Below are 19,625 nucleotides of genomic sequence, written 5' to 3'. Positions count from 1 at the left end.
AAAAAATTAGGAATTATTACGAATCGAGCGTCGCCTGTTCGCAATTGCTAAATAATTCAGCACTAACCACCCGCACTCAATCCATTGATTTTAAGCCGAGTCGCACAAAATCGATTTGCGCACCAGCAGCCATAACCAACTGTATAGTTCTTAATTATTCTAAAGCCGGAAACCTCACTGAGACACACAATACAATGGCGTCATATCCAGTATAATATCCCGCATTATCAAACTATTATTACAGCAGTTTCAAAACAAACACAGCGGCCCATTTATACACCACACAACTGCTGTCTTCATTTCGAACATTTCGGTTTAAAACAAAAACCATTTTCCGCGATCCAGAAGTGAAATAAAACGTTTCAACAAAAAACTATATCTAAAATAAAACTACAAAGAAAACTGGAATTAAACTCATGTCCCATGCACTTCAATTGTTGCATCTATTCCACAAACAAATGGCTCCACCACATATACCTCACTCGACGTTGAACGCTCTATTCGCATAAATAGAAACCGCGCTGTCTTCGATAAAACCGCGGGCCTGATTCTCGAATTCCTTTCCATTGAAACGTCACAGTGAAGCACGCGAGCATCGAAGCGTTTAACCCGCTGTCGAATAGTTTTGCGTTAAAAACACACTAAACAACCATGCTTGTGACGTAACACAGCACGATAACGGCAAACGCCGTAAACAATTAAGCCCTCAAAGTTTTACTACATGCCCACAATGTTCATTCAACCAGAACGATTGTGACGCACGCCACGCTAGCTTGGAGTATTGTGACGTCATAATAAACGATTGCTTGCTCGAAGCTGACAGCTATAAATAGACGTCGCGATATCAGACCTTAAACAATTATTTATTATGACGTAGACTCGACAACTTTTAGTTAATCGTTGATTAACTTTACCATTCTCACTTCACAATGCACAATACCTAGTTCTAGAACAAGACTGATTCCGAATTGATGCGTAATAATCGATAATAGGAATCGAATTGGAAGAATCGATTGTTTTCTGCGCGACTGCCACGTTTTGCAGCTAATACACAAACAACATCGCTGCTGTGCTGTAGTGACACCTGTTTACAGTAACCACTGTTGTTGCTGTAACACTGGCTGACTGCCTTGTAGATGAAAACACACTATGTTCGTCGCTGACGCATCGTATAAACTAATACTACATTCAACTAGTGTTGCCTGCATATAGACCAGTGCCAACACTCGGCTCCAACATTCATAGTTATATGCATTATTAAGTATCTCTCAACCGCCCAGTTTTTAAAGGTAAACTAATCTTTTTGGGGATTTTTATCTGGAAACACTGCTATTAAATATTATGCGAAGTCTTCATGAACGGAAACACTGGCGTGATATACTCTGGCTCTATCTCTAAAAACAGGATGCAGCCACACTCACACAACATTGTTGCTGAACCCTAAACCGTCTATTAGTTACGACGCTCAGTGTGGCGCACGTATCGCTTACAGAGCGTCTGCGTGTGACGTCACAATGCGTACGTGCGTAAAAAACGCGGAAAACTACCGCCAATCCGAACTGACGTAACCTGGTCTACTGCAACAGTGGCCAACGCGTGTTGAATTAGACCTCCACCAAAACAAACACTCGAAGTAACAATATTGCGACACAAACACTCTTCTTCTATTATCGCTTCTGTATCTGGTTAATTCAACCATTTCCTCCTACAATATACCTATCTATGACGTCACAGTTCCCCTATTATTCTAGGATATTCGATTGTTCTTCGAAGCTCTGGATGCGGCTTCATTTAATGAAGGCCGATGCCGCACTAACAACCACACCCGCAACATTCCAGATACACTCGTTTGTTGAACGCCCGACCCACGTTTTACGTCACAAAGCGTGAGTGTTTGCCAACAAAGGCGGGACAAGGTCGTAAAACTCGATACTTTTAATTCGAAGCTTCATAATTCGCGATGTTTTCCAACCTTTGTACCCCTTAATTATGACGTATAAATTAAGATTGTCACGAAACACAGAATAATTTAAACAATTAAACACAATAACCGATTGTTACGTTCACGTAACAGGATTGCCATTAAAACAATGAAAAGTGTTTCCCGTTTCGAGTGCTGGATCCTACGTCATCGAATTGTGACGTCATGTGAACACGTCATGGGGCTGAGGTTCAGATGATGATGCTCTTTGTTTTGACAAAAAATCGAACTCAACCTACAGGATATGACGTAATTATGTTTGGCAACGTTTTGTTTATGTTGTCACAGTGTATTATGACGTCACAATTGCCTTACCACGTTGCCTTCATCTGTACCGCCATAATCAGTTTTAGTATAAGTGATTCGGTCTTGATTTATGTCGTCATCGATGGCAAAAGCGTCTTCTAGATATACACTGTGACGTAATAATGGTTATATTGTTGTTGAAATCAAACTGCAACAAAATTAATTGTGACGTCACTCACTCCATTGTTCTCGTGGATTGTGGGTTTCTTTCTGACGTCAACAAACCTTGATCAAGCCCTTGGTAGAATTCCCGTTTACGAAGTTTGACGTATTTGTACATGGTTGGGAAAAAGTAAACCTATATAAGAGGAGTTAGTTTAATATTGATGAAAAGTATGTGGATTGCACACGCATGATATAAATACTTAATTGGAAATTTTATATAGTAGGGTGGGGAAGATGGGACACCTTATCATTCTATTTTTTGTCCCATTTGGTTATAAACAAAGAACATTCAAGGAATTATAAAACCGTAACCTCACGACTCCCATAGACTGTTGTTAATTGTTTAAAACACGATCAGGATATTTAGATATTATGTGCTAGGTGTCCCATCTCCCCCCCCTACTATAGCATATAGATTATTGTTGAAATAAGGGTCAAAGCAATTAACGTTGATGGTTAAGAAACAGTTTAACACGAACATTACGCGTGGATACTTACATTGGTTGCAGCGTAAAGAGCAAATACCGCCCATACTACGTTGTTGAGCGACTTTATAGAGGCGTCTGTAAACTTTTTGTTTGCATAAACGAGGAATCCGAGTTGTACCAACGGTTGTACCACGATGCAGGTCATGTACAAGAAGCCAACCCACGCAGTATAGCTTGGTACGCGCTGTAAAGTATATGTTACTTGCCATCCCAATAATTTATACAAAAAGGCTTGGCGACAAAGGGTTTGAGAAACTATAGGATTTATTTAGGGTGAAAGTAATGTAAGGTTTTGACTTGATAAATTGTTCGATGTAAAACCAAAATAGCAATAACGTAGAAGCGCCGTATGCTTCAGTAATTTTAAACTATTCTTAAACGTATAGCACATGATGGGGAAATACTTTATATTTAAACGAAATGTGGTGCTAGGGTAATGAGCCAAATTCTACGCCCTTTTATATGGAAGGATAGTGATCCACTCAAAGTGTTTGCTAACTCGTGCATCGCCAGCGACACCGCGTGTTGATAAATAAATGGCATTGATAATACTCCGTTGAAGTGGTATATATATATATAGTAATAGTAGTGAGAAGTAAGACGTACCGATTCCACCACAGTGAGCCATAAAATACTGAGAACGATCATTATTGCTGGTATTGCGGTGCTTGAATACAACATCGGGATCGGCCCGTTTGAAACTAAATGTAAATAACGAAATAACAATTAAAGTCCATATAACTGGTGCATAAGTTGTTTGGGAAAGATGTTCAATGACAATTTCGCCAACCAAGTAGTAACCAATCATCTGTCAAAACTTACGGCCGATGTCAGGTAATCGCAGACACGAGGTTTGTAAAACCCATAGTATATGATGGTGCAGCGCAAAAGAACATTGGTTTTCCAAATTTAGTTGACACGCCTCGAGAAGCTTACATATTTTTGTTGATAATGATTACTTTATTCGATATAGGATTGTTAAAAATAAGGAAAAGTTAGCGTCTAAACTCACGTATCATAAGTTCACAGATACATCGGTTGTAAATATTTTCGTGGTTCGGGCATGCCTCTGACGAAAAGATGTGAACTGAATAAAAAATAATCAAGACTTTTTTTATTCATCTGCTGTTACAACAGGGCATATAGTAGAGTGGGGGAAGATGGGACACTTTTTTGTTCTACTTTCTCGTCTCATTTGGTAGTAACCAAAGAACATTCAAAGAATTATAAATCTGTATCCTCACGACTCCCATGAATCGTTGTTAATTGTTAAAAACACGGTTAGGATATTTATATATTATGTACTAAAGGTGTCCCGTCTTCCCCAACCCTGCTATATTACAATTTTAAATATGTCGTTCTGGTATATTGTATTGTAGCTTAAAAAGGATCCTGTAAGCACAAAATATCCATTAACATTTTAAAGCGGTGAGGATACGGTTATATAATTCTGTAAACATTTTGTGTTTACTATACCAAATAGGACGACAAAAGAGAATAAAAACACGGACCATCTTACCCCAACCTACTATATATATATATATTACTCTAACTAGTTTCAATCGAACTGCGCGCCCATAGTATGCGACTTTTAAGATCTTAGTTTGACAGAAAAATCAAAATAGGTGAATGAACTTACAGAATTTTTCTATCCCGCATTGGCACGAGGCAGGGTCTCCGTCTTTGCATGGTGGGGAAAGTGGGACAACTGAATATATAAAGCTTGTAACTAACATAAATCGCCACAATAAATAATGGGTTGGGTTATGAGGTGTTGCTGCTACCGCTGTAAACTTTTCACCCACAAAGTTACATCCCACAAAGTTACTATACGTACGTAACACATAGTTACATACGTGGTAACTCAAGAGCGAACTTTTGACTTATTTAATCAAACAGAACCAAACGTTAAGTTTTTAAAACATAATCATGACACATTTAGAAATAAAGATTACCTATTGTTGTTGATGTTGGTGTGTGTGTGGCGGCTATTGTTGGCGGATGTGGCGTGGTTGGCGATAGTGTGGTGTCTGTTGGTGGCGTTGTGGTGTCTGTTGGTGGCAGTGTGGTGTCTGTTGGTGGCGTTGTGGTGTCTGATGGTGGCGTTGTGGTGTCTGTTGGTGGCAGTGTGGCGTCTGTTGGTGGCGGTGTGGTGCCTAATGGTGACGTGGTGCCTAATGGTGAGGTGGTACCTAATGGTGGCAGCGTGGTGCCTAATGGTGGCAGCGTGGTGCCTAATGGTAGCAGCGTGGTGCCTAATGGTGGCAGCGTGGTGCCTAATGGTGGCAGCGTGGTGCCTAATGGTGGCAGCGAGGTGCCTAATGGTGGCAGCGTGGTGCCTAATGGTGGCAGGGTGCCTAAAGGTGGCGGTGTGGTGTCTGTTGGTGGCAGCGTGGTGCCTAATGGTGGCAGCGTGGTGCCTAATGGTGGCGTGGTGCCCAATGGTGGCGTGGTGCCTAAAGGTGGCGGTGTGGTGTCTGTTGGTGGTAGCGTGGTGCCTAATGGTGCCGGTGTGGTAAATAAAGATTGCGTGGGTTGTAGAAATGGTATCCCTGTCGGCAGTGGTGCTGCTTGCCGAACAGTGAGATGATGTGAATCGACTCCTTGCTGATTTGTCGGGTCCTGCTGCGCAACCATACTCCTGGGAAAGGAAACAGTGTTAAAAAAACATCTTTGCGTTCATAAATTCGTTGCGTGCCTGTTTTGTTGCTGAAACAACTGCATATGGTTGTGTATATCTTCCTTAATCCTTGCCAGCGCAAACACCAGCATTCCAACGTAGAGGGAGTTTACCACCTTATGACGTAACAGAAGGATTATGACGAATAAAGGTTAGTTTGATTATTATGTTTACTTACGAAATTAAACCATCCAATCACAGAGGCCCCTGTCCTCACACTGCAACAGCAGCATACGGTTCGGTTGCCTGGACAAAACGACCAACGATATTTTACACCTGGCATTTCTGTTTACTACGCTATGAAAGAAACGATCCCAAATGTTAGCAAGGTAATAGAGTTTAACATAAGATAGATATCAACGGTTGCGAGACACTTTAAACCTAGGTTGTTATTAATTACTCAACTGTTTTAAGTAACTTGTAGTTTCGGAAACTCTGGTGCTAAAAAACTAGCCTTATTGGTTTTAACTGCGCTTGGAATTTTACTCTAAATTAGGCTTAGAATTATCTATAACGTTGGTAAAATAAAACTGTTTATATAGTACTGTACAACGCCGAATATAGACAAGTAAATACGGAAATAGCTTCCAAACTACAGTCGTAGGTGCTGTGTGACTTCATGTCATATATATTACTTACCAAGTTTAACAGAGCGTTACTTTGGATTTCCCCGTCGTTTTAAATAAATTCTTCATAAATTATCTAACTTTAGGGTATAATAAATCGTCAAAGCAAATACTGTGCGGTCTACTAACTTGAACTTTTATCTAAAACTTTATAACGTCAAACATCTAGTTATAAATGACTGGAAACCTTACTGAGTTATATATGGGAGTATAAGACAGACGAATTGCTAACGTGTAGATTTGGTTGACTGGTTGTATTTCGCCTAAGGCGTTTTCCTCGAACATTTTAACGTTGGTTGAATAAAGAAAGAAACGACGCTTTGTTTTTTGTAATTTCAGTAAATGTCGGGTTTATCGACGTGATAATTACCCTTAATTGTCAACAATGTGTTTTGTTCCGTATTCTGGAAAAAATCATTATAATTTAAAAAAGTATATTTTATTTCGTTTTAAACGTAAATACGTTTACTAGACAATAAAGTTAAAAAATGTACGTGAAAAATTAAAAGAGCCACCAGTGAGATTTGAACTCACGACCCCTGGTTTACAAGACCAGTGCTCTAACCCCTGAGCTATAGCGGCTGACGGCTCCAACGTGCCGAGTTAAGTGTTATGTACGCTACGCGTTGTGTGCGTTTGATGACGGTTGCGGATAAGCTTATCACGTTTAATTAATTCACATTAATAAGGCATGATAATCAATTAGAAGCTTTACTTTTAAAAGTATTAAAGCTAAACGTTTTTTAAATATTATAATTTACACTTTTAGTCCCCAATAATTATATAAATGTTATATTGTTATAACGGAATTCCCCCACAACGAAAAGTGAAACTGCTTGTGTCCCCTAAACTGAAATATATGTGAGAGCAAGCCTGTCCTATTTAATTTTTAGAGTAAGTAAAACTACCATGTGGGTGTTGGGGTAATTTTCCAACTGTGAACTAGACCTCAGGTCCCATGCAAACACTGCTAAGGTTTCATATTTAAATAAAAAAATGAGGGTTTTCTCATAAAATCTGCACAGTTTTGGTGATTTGGGCAAACAAATTACATCAGTCATGTATGTACATTACACAGGCTATTTTATAACTTTGCATACCTTTTTCTTTTACCTTCACATATTGTTGCATGACACCAAATGCATGTATACATTACGCTTGCCTAAATACAATTCCTAACCTTTTTACTTTCCTAAAACTGTCCTATCTTCTCTATTTATTTTCATCAGCTTCAGTTTTTATTGGACTTTAGATATGTTATTGTGTTTTGATTCTTTAAAAACACACCTCATGCTCACTGTCAACCAGCACCTGGTCTATACCTATATTCTCTTTTTTGTAGGCTTTACCCTTTTAACAAAGATGCTTGTCAAATTTACCCCCAACATGTAATATGGAGCTCTTTTATTAAAAAGTGAAAACGACATCAGCTATATTTAATGCGACGGATGCGCTAGCTTTTTGGCAACGAGTTGTTCAATGTCTGGTAAAGTATTACAATTGGCACAATTTTTCTGTCCTGTCAACTGGTTTGATTAGTAGCTCATTTAGGCCACCCTCTAAATTCGTAGATCTTACTCCCAGGGGTAAATTTACCCCAATTTAAGAAACACTGCTTTAAGCAATAATAACTTATTTCATATTAACAATTATACATGATATGTTTTTATTTGAGAATAATAACAATATTGCTGTAACAAAATATTGAATTCATTCATCTGTCTCGTAGTTCATCTGTGTCTACATGTTTTTCTTCTATAGTAAAATCATGTTGATCTGAAATAAAGTGCCATCATTATATATACTCAATAGTTATAACATAGTTATATATAGTAGGATGGGGGAAGATGGGACACCTTTTTATTCTATTTTTTGTCCTATATGGCAGTAAACGAAGAACAGTCAAAGAAAAAGAATAATAAAAACGTATCCTCACGACTCCCATGGACCGTTATTAATTGTTTAAAACACGATCAGGATATTTGGATATTCAGTGCTAAAAGTGTCCCATCTTCCCCCACCCTACTATAACATAGTTATATAGTTATAACATGGGTGACTTAGGCACTTCAAAACTGCTTGCTTCATACAACTTGTGTTCCAAGTTAAGCAACTTTGAGTGCTGAAATATTTATTGCTAAATATACGTTTAAACTTTACAAATCTTACAGAAACGAATAATAGGCTTAGTAAACCACTGTAGTAGGCGACCCAACCAAATCAAATGGTGACCCAGGAGTTGATAAGCACTTAACAAGATATCTTTCAAAAAAACTAAATGAAGGTAACTTTGTAAACAGGTGTAAACTCAATCAAATCTAATATTCAAATGGCAAGCTAATTTGGAGTTCCAACTCGGGGTTACGAGGCTCTCAGTTACATTTTAATCTTAGTTACATTTCAAGCCAAAAAAAGCAGTTATAGCAAAATAAATGAAGGTGAGACAATACCTTCAAAAAACTACATTTTTATACCGTGTGAGCCTCTAAAATATTATTTACACTATGCCTGGTAACAGAACTTACGTTTACAATTCACTGCCACGCACTCATGGCATCCATTCAACTTCTCCCTCATACAAACCAATGCATCAGTTGTTGTACCATGGCCAAGACAGGGGTGAGATTTGCTGCAATTCCATATTCGTTTCAAACTTTCAACACGTTCCTTTACTTCCGTTTCTTCAGCTGCAAAATAACCATTTATTATTAGTTGGTTATTAATCTTATAGACCGGTAAGTTTTGGTCAGAAGTTTTACTTTCTTTTGCATACGGTTTTTAAATTGCATCTTAATGCATTGCGGTTGGGATAATAGTCATTTCTGGCCAATATTCGAAGTGGGACATTACCCTTTTAAAATAACCTAGGTTGGGGTTAGGTGGGACACTTTTCATTTTATTTTTCGTCCAATTAGGTATTAAACAAGGATTATTTTACACCATTTAATAACCCTTATGGCTCTAAAAGATAGTTATTTGTTAAAAAGATGAATAGGATATTATATCCTAATGTTATCCATCTTAGACCACGTACTACATTCATAGTTAAACTTACGCAACGCTGCGGTGTCCCGCATTCCCCGTTTAACGCAATCGGATGTCCCAGCCATCTTAGTCGGCCACGTACATTGTTCTGAACATTTATTCGAGCAATTAACGTCTTTTAGATCGCTGACAATATCATGTAGTTCTGTGAACAAACATAAACCGTTACGAACAACAAAAGTTTGGGTCATTATTTAAAAAAAAAGTGATTGTTTACGTAATCGACATTGTGGGCGTATGTGTCATAGGGTAAGACACTCAATGATAATTGTTACAACTCAGTGGTCACTACTGGGTTGTCTAAGTTGTCACTTATACAGAAATCCCATACCGTTACATCCGTGGTTACTCATTAGCGAGTAAGTTGTGTATAAAACAGAAAACACCCGTGTTATAACGACTGTTGTTGCCCGCCATGCGCGAGGAAGTTACATACGTGGTAACTCGTTAGCGGGCATGCGGTGTATTAAACAGAACACGACTTTCATTGCCTTGCCTCGCTAGAATAAACCAGCTACATTCAATCAACCTACCAGATGCGAACTCACGAAACAGAGTAAGCGACTGTGAAGGGATTAACGCTTCAACTGAGACCAAAGTTATCCAAAGCATCCACAGGAAGCTAAATATGTTCATTCTCATCTTGGCCTACACGCGTAACTATAGGTTGGTGGAAAAGTGTGAGTTATTTATGTTATATTATTTAGTATTTATAGTTCCGGACATAGAAGGGTGGGGGAAGATGGGACGCCCTTTAACTCTATTTTCTCGTCTTATTTAGGATTAACAAGGAACATTCAAAGAATTATGAATTGTATCCTCACGTCTTTCAAAACCGTTGGTTATTGTTTAAAACACGTTCAGGATATTTGGATATTTTGTGCTAAGGTGTCCCGTCTTCCCCCACCCTACTATACGTAATATATAACATCTAATAATACGACAACGAGATTAAATAGATTTTATACAACGAAAATACGAGACGGTAAACCAACTAATAAATTAGCCTCGAGTTAAAATTACACATGGCGAACCACCAAATACGTTACTATTTATGCTTGTTTGAGTAACAATTATTTTATACGATTTTTTTAAAAACTAATTAATACAATAATATATATCCTTTTTCTAAAATCTTTTAACCACCGTTTCCATACAAAACTTCTTTTGAAACTTATCTATCGGTTCCTGGTTTTATATATAGCAGCAGGCCAACAACAGCTGTCGTTTGTTTGTTTAACTTTCTATTTGAACCTAACACACGTGTGACCTGCATAGTGGAGTCTACTAACATAAACCAACACACGTGCCTCTATTGTTTACTATTTCTAAACCAGTGTTTCTCAACTTTGGTAGACCACCTGTGGTGCATGAACGTCTTCATGTGGTACGCGAAATATTGAGGGAAAAATTGTTTTCCTTTACTAATCATAAAATGTATCATTAACTAAAATAATAATTTTATGTTTTTGGTTGGGAAGAAAAAGGCTACTAAGAAACCACTGAAATAAATCTAACTTCCTCTTAACTATTTGCGGCAATTTACCAAACCCTTTTCGCAAGGTATTTTATTTAAACTTTTTCCGAAGGTAGTTACATTTTTTGTTGCCTATACTACTAACTAAAAAACAACAACAACAATTGAAAAAAAAGTTTGAAATACCTTCGTTATAAATCTAAAAGTATTTTTAACTATCTACGGCTGTTTACTAAAACTTGTTTGGAAGATCATTTAAACAGTTTCTGCAGGTTACCTCAATAATAGTACAATTCCCAAACTAAACGGCGTAGAATTTTGTTTATTATTGGGTAAAAGGCGTGGTTGTTTTACGGTGGTGTACGTCTAAGTCGTTTACAAGCACACACGAATAGCAATTACGTTATAAACAATATTGTAGACAGGAACTATCGTTGCTTGGCGCTTTCTAAAGTAATGTAAACTTCCTTGCGTCTCGTTTAATGCGTTGTTTTCACACCAACTCCACGCACATGCTAGCACACACCGCGAATAAATGTTCGAATTTCTTAATATATAGTAGGGTGGGGGAAATGGGTCACTTTTTATTTATTTTCGCGTCCCATTTGGTTGTAAACAAAAAATGGGATTTTTGGTATTATGTGCAGGTGTCCCATCTTACCCCATAGTATTAATACGGTATTTTTCCCACAGTACTGTACTTTTATTGATCTCTTTTAAACACGCTATAAATGGATAAAAAGGTGTGGGAAAGAGCGACATTTAAAAAACGTGGATGTTTAATTCAAAATATTCATATCCGTTTAAGTGATGCGTAAAAGTTAGGTCAAATCTATTATTAGCTGTTGTATTTATAAAAGAAAAGTTGAATTAAATTTGAGACCCCTAAAGTTATCATGAATATTAATAGACGCGGAAAAGCCCCCAAATTGAAAAATATAACGGACTTCGTCCCCAAAGTAAAACTAGACACGCGAGCGCGTTAGGTTTATAAGTTTGCGTGTTTTTGTAGTTCACTGTCAAGAAGAAATAAGATGGCATTTTTACCAAACTCGTTAAATTCTTCTGGCAACAGCAGCCAACTAAGACGCCGCCAGCCCCTGATATGTGTGACCCACTGTTGTAAGATGGCTTGTCTAGATGTTCCGCATAGGTAATTACGATGCAAGAATGCTGCAGGCTTGCTGTGGAGTGTAGGTTACGAATTTACTGAAATATTGTAATCGTAGTCAAATGGCTTAACTTTTAAAATGTGCAGAAATGACTTATAGTTTGGTTGCTGGTAAAGATTTCCTACAGTAAAGCTAAAAATAAGAGACGAAAAGAGTTGTAGGATTTGATATTACTGTAAAACATAGTCAGTGAAATCTTAACTAGCACCCATAACCGATTTGTAATTTGCTTACTTCTTCACAATTACTTTCTAGATTTCCCTTCTTCTCATTTGTGATGTTTAGTTTTTACAAGGTTGGTCTTTATTTTAAATGTTTACAAATATATATATATATATACCTAATTATAAGCACTATACCATTTAAAGTGAACAACAATATCAGTTTTGACAGTTTTCAAATTGTAGCTTCTGCATGGTTTCATTATTTCTCGAAAAAGTTTTGAAATTTGTTTTATAAATAAAATATGAATTTCATAAACTTTTTAGTAGATTCAGAGATGCTAAGAGCATTAAGTCCAAATAAAGTTAAAAACTCCTGAATTAAAACTTTTTAAAATTCCATGGTATTAATATGATTTAATTGCATTTTTGCTTCACAATTAAACTAATTGACAAACCTAATTCCTTACCAGCTTGTTTTAATACTTGAGTGAAGCACTCATTATACAATGCAGTTATAATTATACTTTGCATGCTGGGGAAATGGGTATGATTTCATGCTCAATGTTAATTCAATAGTAATCAATTTCTTTCATCGTGGCTCATTCGCCACACTTCTGGTACTTCTGTTGTAGGATACCCGGTTCAATGCTCGATACTGGTAGGCGCATGTGTTCTTGTATAAGTTTGTTCTTGGAAAAATAAGTTTACTTTGTCAGTTTGATACTGATAAGCCATAGGCGTATCGCGTATGTGTACTTGGGCAAGACACTTAAGGGACATTGCTCAAGCCCAGTTGCCACTAATGAGTTGTAGCGCCCTGGGTGTTGGTGTTATGTGCCAACTGTGGTCTGAATCCCAGGCCCAAGTCTGCATGCCCTCCCCCACATAGAATAAATAATAGTAATAGATCGTTGTAGATGCTCAGGTTGTGGGGAGAAACTATACAAGTTGAAATCTCCAGCATTCTACCTTCCAATACCTTATGTTAACGGCCATAAAACAACGTTCAGTATTCTTGTGAAGCCGACCAATGGAAGTTGGCATGAGTAAGTTTAGTCTACCGATTGTTTATTGTTTATATATAGGGGTTTCTAAGACCTGAGATTCTGTAACTATAAGTTAATTTAAACAAAGCAATGAAATTTAATATTTATTGATATCTGAGTTGTCTCTAAGACTAAATATCTGTATCTTTATATTGATTATTGAATATTCAAAGTTGTGTGATTATATAGGCTTTGACTGTCCAATTATAGTATAGTTTAAGGTCTAAATGTAATGTATATATAATTTAGCTGTTGTTTAATTAAAATTTATGTCTGAATGTTGCAGTAAATCAGTTTTACCTATCCAATAGAAAACCCCTTTGATAAAGTTCGTCGCTTAAAAAAAATCTTTATTATTTGTACGACATTGAATGAATGATTAACGTTCCATAATTCAGCTGCCATGAGAAAGACGCGGATTTCCATGTTGGAATTTCCCCTCGTGATGCAGGAGGAGTATCAAGTTATACATCGGATGGTGTCATCCAGGAGCTGAATGGATGGGAGGAATCACTAATTGTGTTTAACATTAGCAACCCTGAGTGTGAGATGATGTGGGGGAAGTGTTTGGACCAAATGTCGAGTGAAGAGAAATGGTCAAAGTACAAGTGAGTACCATGTATTAACTAATGCAAATAAGTAGAAGTATGTTTGAGTTGTGAAGTTCCTATGTAAATATTCGAGATTATGTATTCAGTATGTTTTATTGCAGTCTGTTCATTTTGAACTACTACACGAATAAATGAATATAATATAACTTATTTTATCCCCGCGTGGCTGGAAAACAGCAGTCGTTAAAACACAGGTGTTCTGTATCCACCTCGTGCCATCTAACAAGTTACCACTTACCAAGTATGCTACTTTTGGGTTTATTACTTGTTTTGTATTTTTTTATGTGTTGTTGATAATTTAAACAACCTATTAGTGGTTGAAGCAATTGCTGTTACGTGTCTTGCCCAAGGACACATATGGAATACGGTTATTTTTTTATGTGTTGTTGCTTGTTGATAATTTGAACAACCTATTAGTGGTTGAAGCAATTGCTGTTACGTGTCTTGCCCAAGGACACATACACCCACAATGGTAGCAATATATATTTATGTAGGTAATACAAATAACAAAAGTATGTTTGAATTGTAGAGTAAATATGTTCTCCTTCTAAGTATGCACTAATAGCACTAATGCGTTACGTTTTATAATACCCTTTTTGCATGGTCACTTTTATGCGCGTAAGTACTCGTATATTTACTCGCAAAAACAAAGTTAACACACATAATAACGTCATAAACGTGTTACCTGCTGTAGGAGGTTGGTTGTTACTGCATTATGCGAGTAAAGAAAAGAAAGGTGAAAGTACAGTTTTACTTTTAAGAGCCTAATCTTTTTCGGGTATTATTTTTACAGTTTTTAGCTGGTAATAGCCCCATAAAGCATCAAAACCTATTTTATAAACTAGATTTAATAATATTGCGCTAAAATAAGCTTACTCAATGTTGATACGCGCATAAACCAATGACCATGCAAAACAACGCGGTTAGCGAGTTATCATATGACGAGTTAATGCGAATCGCTATTCGGTAACCCGCAAAACAATAATATCGCTATTCGCATTAACTTTTTACCATGCAAAAAGGGTATTAGAGCATGTTTATTTAGAACTATTTGTATTCAAAGTTAGTCAATATGCCAAAGATTGGTAATCTAATAGCCTTTAAAACATACATGGCATAAAGATTTATTTTCGTAATATTAACAAGATCAAATCTATTTACATCCAAATTTGAAATTTTTCTATGATTTAGGTATGACGAAAACCGTTACAACTGTTTTGACTTTGCCCTCTCCTTACTGACACAAGTGGATGAATCTGTTAAAAGTTTCTTTGGTGAATCCCCTAAGCTGATCCCTTTCTCATTTAACCGAGAAGAAATGAGAATGAGGTTTGTCCGAAGACATGTTATGCCACAAGTAAAGATTGCAGCGAACTATCATAAACTATCGGTTCAAGTCTCGCACAGGGGAGTCGTGGTTATGGACTCGCCAGAACTTTATGGAATCGAATGTTAAATTGGGATGCAGTGACTTTAATATATATTTACTATCTTGTTGTTTATAACTTTTTATGTCTGTTAGCGCGAAACATAAAGTTTCCCTCTGTTTATATACGGTTGTTTTCCATTTTAAATACGGGTTGAGAACTTGGGATTAAGGCAATACTTGGCCCATTACTCCAACACCAATACTACTTTTAAACCACTGAACCACAACGCCAGATGTTTATGGGAGTAAAGTGAATTCTAAGTTTAATTGGCCAACTTTGGTCTGCTTTTCAGGAGCATTGCGTGTACAGCTTTATAGAATAGAACGGAATTGAAAAATGATGTTAATTAAATATAAGGACAACAGTTGTTATAGTGAATGGAATGTATCAAAATATAGTAAATACAGTAACCATAACGCCTGTTATATCTTACCTTTCGCAAATATTATTGTTTTGGTTACAAAAATAGTAAATTCAATGAACAAATTTTGTTATTTTATGTCGTGTGTCGAACTTGCTTTGTTGCTACTAATCAAACTTAATTGTTTTGTATTGTTATTTTTAGTTTTTCAAAAGCTTTCTAATGTGATTTGTATTTTTGCAGCTCGTATCTTGCTTGAAATACAAGAACTGCCGTTATAAATTTGTCTTACATCAGAACTCAAAATTAAAGGTAAAGAGTTTCGTTTGTTTTTCACATTCACTCGATTCACAACACAGATTGGGTTGCATTGGTTTCCACATCTATATGCACAGCACCTATTAGTGTATAATGTACGATGGCCTACCAGATATATAGTAGGATGGGGGAAGATGGGACACCTTATCATTCTATTTTCTCGTCAGATTTGATAGTAAACAAAGAACATTCAAAGAATTATAAAACCGTGTCCTCACGACTCCTATAGACCGTTGTTAGTTGTTTAAAACACGATCAGGATATTGGGATATTATGTGCTAAATGTGTCCTCTCCCACACTACTATATGTTATGTAACAGTGACAACATGTGTTATGAACTTACTTTACGTAACAAAGCATCAAAATAAGATTAAGTTACTTTACGTGGAGTTCCGTTTCACGTACACATATCATTAAATCACGTAGACATGTCTAAATCATCAGAAATTCCAAAACTTGTTTACTACTTTTGTGTTTCACACAATAATATACTGAAACTGTTAACTATCAACTGTTAACTATCTTACTTTTATTACGACGTAAAATTTAACATGACCGGCTTGTACAAACATTGCGGCGGCTTGTTTAATTAGAAAGTTTTAAAATAACTTTGTCAATAACTAAACTTCAAGTCTTGATTAGAGAAGTATTCTGGTATCTTTATAAAGCCTGTGTTTTGAAATAAAACACCCTGTATTACCTCACACGCGATGTTACAATGGATTATATTACGTAACAATAGACCCGTCTCTTTTGTCACAAACCCTATTTAATGGACTGGTACTTCATAATCATCATTATTTGAGCACAGGGCTTATACGGTGAACTGATAAAATGGTAGCCTTGGCATATATGAGCGAAAATATAAGGTCAAACAGAAAACAACTTTTCGGTAGAATGTATTTTGTTTTAAGCGTATAAGGAAATAGGCCAAACTTTTGCAGTATGATGGGGAAGACGGGACACTATTAAGATATAATATATCACTATTTAAACAATTAGGAACGTTCTATGGGAGTCGTGAGGATACGGTTTTATAATTCCTTAAAAGTTCTTTATTTATAACCAAATGAAATGAGAATATATAGAATGATGAGGTGTCCCATATTCTCCCATCCTACTGTATAATCAATGTATTAGGCGTGTTTTAAATAGGAATATTTTTTTAAATTTAAAAACCATGTTTTTAGTCAGTCCTTCAAAATGGGAACAAATTCAGAAATTAAATAGTATGACATACCTATATACAGGCGTAGTAAACTTGATTTTGTTTTTCAGAATTATTTTATAAAATCTGTATAACAAACTAACCAAATGCTTTGAATTTGCTGGAATGAATCATTTTCCTTAATTAATGTTTACTCAAATTAAACAACTATTAAGTGACCGTTTTTTACAAAATATATTCTTCCGTTATATTAAATTAGTTTCTCTTAACACTGTGCATTCTTTAAGTAATAATTTACTCTTTTCTCGTTTCTTCGTTATTTCAGTTGATGTTTTCTTTATTGCAGTAAAACGTAATTTAAACTGTGAGATTTTTGTTTATGTTTCCCAACCTTACAACAACTGCAAAAGTATTTCCGTAGGTATAATCTCTACATTTAGATCCACGAAAGTTGTTGCAAAATCTTGGATTCTTTCAACTTGGAGATAAGTAACTTTGGGATTCTTTCCGCAGGTTTAACGAAATTGTATCGAAATTTAAGAATTAAGTTGCGTATATTAATTGTTGGAAAAAGACACGACGAAATGGAGCGCGCCATCGCGTACGTTCTGTTGTTCGTCATAGGGACCATTGTGACGTCGGAAGGTAAGTTTTTTCATGAAATAAATATTTTACAAAAATTGAATAAATAGAAAAAATATAAATTTCGTGACGTCACGAAGTGAATATACCCTGTTTGGCGTAACAAATTTTGCAGCATTTTAAATATCTTCAAATGCTGCTAAACCTCAGTTCATTGACTTTTTGTTATTACAAGGGTGACCCCGTACCCCTACATACGGTCACTAACACAAATAAAACATAAATAACTTTTAAAACAACAAGCCGTGGAGACGACGCGAAAATATGAAATAAACATTTTTTGTTTTATTTTAATTTCAAACTCTTCCGTTTGTTGCGCCGATTGTGACCAAACAATGGCCTTTCATCGCGACACGCCGCCCGCTGTGGGAAATAATAGGAACTGGATTATTTTTCATTCATTTGTGATGACACAATCCAAGTGTGATGACAACGCATCAATTATTACGTAGATACCACCATTATGAAGTCAGAATTCTAAACAATCGAATAATATGCGAAGGCTCCAATTGTTTTAAGACATGTACCATTGTTACGTCATTGTCCGAAACAATTGGATTCACACTTAGAATGACCTTTTACACAAAACAATGGTGAAATTATTATCTTTCAACGTCCTTTCACGTCACTTCCGCTACCCTTGCAGACAGTTGCACCTGCAGATCGGTATTGCTGCATTCACAGTTACATACATTCCTACAATGTAGGATCGGGGAAGATGGGACACCTTTAACACACAACACTCGAAAATCCGGATGGTGTTTTAAACTATTTATAACGGTCTGTGGAAGTCGTGAGGATACGGTTTTACAATTCATTTAATGTTCTTTGTTTACTACCAAATGTAACAAGAAATAGAATGAAAAGGTGTCCCATCTTCTCCCACTCTACTATATATGATACAGCACATGCTGAAGTCTGTTTTATGTTCATACACATGCAGAATCGTCTCAAAAGCAGAGTCCCTCTACGAAAAATAAACTTTATTGAAAAAACAAACTTTTTATTTTATAATCATAGCGACACTGACGTCATTATGGGCACGTGTTATCAGGCAAGACGCCAATTTCTACAAAATAAGGATTACTAAAAGAATATTTCTAAGTTTTATACAGAATTGCAATACATGCATAAGGTGTATATGATCAATAGGACACTCGTTACATTACCCACCATGTGGGTTAAACAAGTGGTAATGTAGAATTAACTACCGCATAAAAATCAAGTTACTGGGTATTGGTTTAACTGCTGTTTCACGCATGTGAATTAATTTGTTTCTCGCCATCTGCGTTTACTTTATAAATGGCAGATGATCTTAAACGCGCCGAGCTGGATTCAAAGTGTCGCGCGAGCAAACAGATTGTTTTATCATCAATTAACGGCGTTTATCGCGATGGGCGCTTTTAACTTGCTAGACCGTTTTATTGTACACAGTTTGTTTGCTATGATAACACGTGTGTGAATACCATACGAGTTGTTACAATGATTAATGACAGTTAGGAGTTAAAAGTAATGTTTAAGGTAAACTATTTATAGTATGGTGGGGAAAGATGGGACACCTTTTTAATCTATTTCCCCTTCCCATTTGGTAGTAAATAAAGAACATTCAAACAAATATAAAATCATATTCTTTTAAATAGAGACTGATAATGTCCTTTTAGACGAAAATAGAAAACAATTCATTGACCTTTTTGTCAGTAACGAATTTCGTAGCACTTGAATATTAATTGTTTTATTTAAACTGCGATAAGATGATATTTACGTTGGTTTGCAGCCCAGGAAACTACATATGTCTCATATATGACACCAAAGTATGGCGGGGAAAATGGAGCAACTCAGATCAAGATATTTGGACAAGGTTCGTAAATTTATTGTTGTTGTTGGTCTATTATCATAGTAATGTGGCAACAGGCGGGAAAATGAAACAAGGTAAATATGGTAATT

At 36.2% G+C, this 19,625-nt stretch overlaps 4 protein-coding genes and 1 non-coding gene across 11 annotated transcripts in view; 2 read left to right on the top strand and 3 right to left on the bottom strand.

The window, feature by feature from the left end:
* Positions 1 to 1,920: 1,920 nt before the first annotated feature.
* On the bottom strand, positions 1,921 to 17,126 carry LOC100179584 (zonadhesin-like). Of its 7 annotated transcripts, XM_026838459.1 has the most exons (13): positions 6,260 to 6,397; positions 5,799 to 5,917; positions 5,639 to 5,736; positions 5,439 to 5,581; positions 5,340 to 5,396; positions 4,896 to 5,279; positions 4,580 to 4,648; positions 3,953 to 4,027; positions 3,547 to 3,641; positions 2,951 to 3,124; positions 2,467 to 2,585; positions 2,297 to 2,396; positions 1,921 to 2,216 (listed from the first exon to the last, which is right to left on the bottom strand). In XM_026838459.1, exons 2-13 carry the CDS (start codon positions 5,901 to 5,903, stop codon positions 2,145 to 2,147), a joined length of 1,491 nt encoding a protein of 496 aa, XP_026694260.1. In that variant the 5' UTR covers positions 5,904 to 5,917; positions 6,260 to 6,397; the 3' UTR covers positions 1,921 to 2,144. The 7 variants fall into 7 exon arrangements, with proteins under 7 accessions (XP_026694260.1, XP_026694258.1, XP_018671101.1 ...); XM_026838457.1 differs by lacking the exon at positions 6,260 to 6,397 and adding exons at positions 10,536 to 10,545; positions 17,120 to 17,126 and having other exon boundaries at positions 4,896 to 5,581; positions 5,799 to 5,904; XM_018815556.2 differs by having other exon boundaries at positions 5,340 to 5,581.
* trnat-ugu lies at positions 6,756 to 6,828 on the bottom strand. The gene has a single exon. It is a non-coding gene; the product is annotated as a tRNA-Thr (tRNA).
* Positions 7,889 to 9,975, bottom strand: LOC100177244. Its single transcript, XM_026838460.1, has 4 exons — positions 9,825 to 9,975; positions 9,302 to 9,436; positions 8,772 to 8,933; positions 7,889 to 8,022 (listed from the first exon to the last, which is right to left on the bottom strand). The coding sequence occupies exons 1-4, from the start codon at positions 9,931 to 9,933 to the stop codon at positions 7,961 to 7,963; spliced, it is 468 nt and encodes a 155-aa protein (XP_026694261.1). The 5' UTR covers positions 9,934 to 9,975; the 3' UTR covers positions 7,889 to 7,960.
* The window catches only part of LOC108950272 (fibrocystin-L-like), a gene marked incomplete at its 3' end in the record, with an annotated part of 23,348 nt that continues 15,341 nt past the window's right edge, over positions 11,619 to 19,625 (top strand). The window contains exons 1-7 of the mRNA XM_018815550.2: positions 11,619 to 11,921; positions 12,196 to 12,235; positions 13,022 to 13,150; positions 13,549 to 13,758; positions 14,953 to 15,864; positions 17,553 to 17,684; positions 19,456 to 19,539. Coding sequence (XP_018671095.1) covers positions 17,624 to 17,684; positions 19,456 to 19,539 — 145 coding nt within the window. The remainder of the gene's footprint in view (positions 11,922 to 12,195; positions 12,236 to 13,021; positions 13,151 to 13,548; positions 13,759 to 14,952; positions 15,865 to 17,552; positions 17,685 to 19,455; positions 19,540 to 19,625) is intronic.
* LOC100184374 (MKRN2 opposite strand protein-like) lies at positions 12,029 to 15,217 on the top strand. Its single transcript, XM_026838461.1, has 4 exons — positions 12,029 to 12,066; positions 13,022 to 13,150; positions 13,549 to 13,758; positions 14,953 to 15,217. Exons 1-4 carry the CDS (start codon positions 12,029 to 12,031, stop codon positions 15,215 to 15,217), a joined length of 642 nt encoding a protein of 213 aa, XP_026694262.1.

This window comes from Ciona intestinalis, unplaced genomic scaffold (genome assembly GCF_000224145.3).
Source record: "Ciona intestinalis unplaced genomic scaffold, KH HT000091.2, whole genome shotgun sequence".
Taxonomy (NCBI): Eukaryota; Metazoa; Chordata; class Ascidiacea; order Phlebobranchia; family Cionidae; genus Ciona; species Ciona intestinalis.
This window is presented reverse-complemented; position numbering and strand designations above follow the sequence as displayed.

Coding starts and splice junctions, on each gene's coding strand:
- LOC100177244 (XM_026838460.1), bottom strand. CDS start 9,933: ATGAGAATGAACATATTTAGCTTCCTGTGGATGCTTTGGATAACTTTG. Junction 9,437..9,824: donor GTTTCGTGAGTTCGCATCTG/GTAGGTTGATTG, acceptor GTTTGTTCACAG/AACTACATGATATTGTCAGC. Junction 8,934..9,301: donor GCGGGACACCGCAGCGTTGC/GTAAGTTTAACT, acceptor GTTATTTTGCAG/CTGAAGAAACGGAAGTAAAG.
- LOC100184374 (XM_026838461.1), top strand. CDS start 12,029: ATGACTTATAGTTTGGTTGCTGGTAAAGATTTCCTACA. Junction 13,151..13,548: donor ACCAATGGAAGTTGGCATGA/GTAAGTTTAGTC, acceptor TCCATAATTCAG/CTGCCATGAGAAAGACGCGG. Junction 13,759..14,952: donor GAGAAATGGTCAAAGTACAA/GTGAGTACCATG, acceptor TCTATGATTTAG/GTATGACGAAAACCGTTACA.
- LOC100179584 (XM_026838457.1), bottom strand. CDS start 5,903: ATGCCAGGTGTAAAATATCGTTGGTCGTTTTGTCCAGGCAACCGAACC. Junction 5,737..5,798: donor TGATTGGATGGTTTAATTTC/GTAAGTAAACAT, acceptor TTACGTCATAAG/GTGGTAAACTCCCTCTACGT. Junction 2,586..2,950: donor CTCTTTACGCTGCAACCAAT/GTAAGTATCCAC, acceptor CCTCTTATATAG/GTTTACTTTTTCCCAACCAT.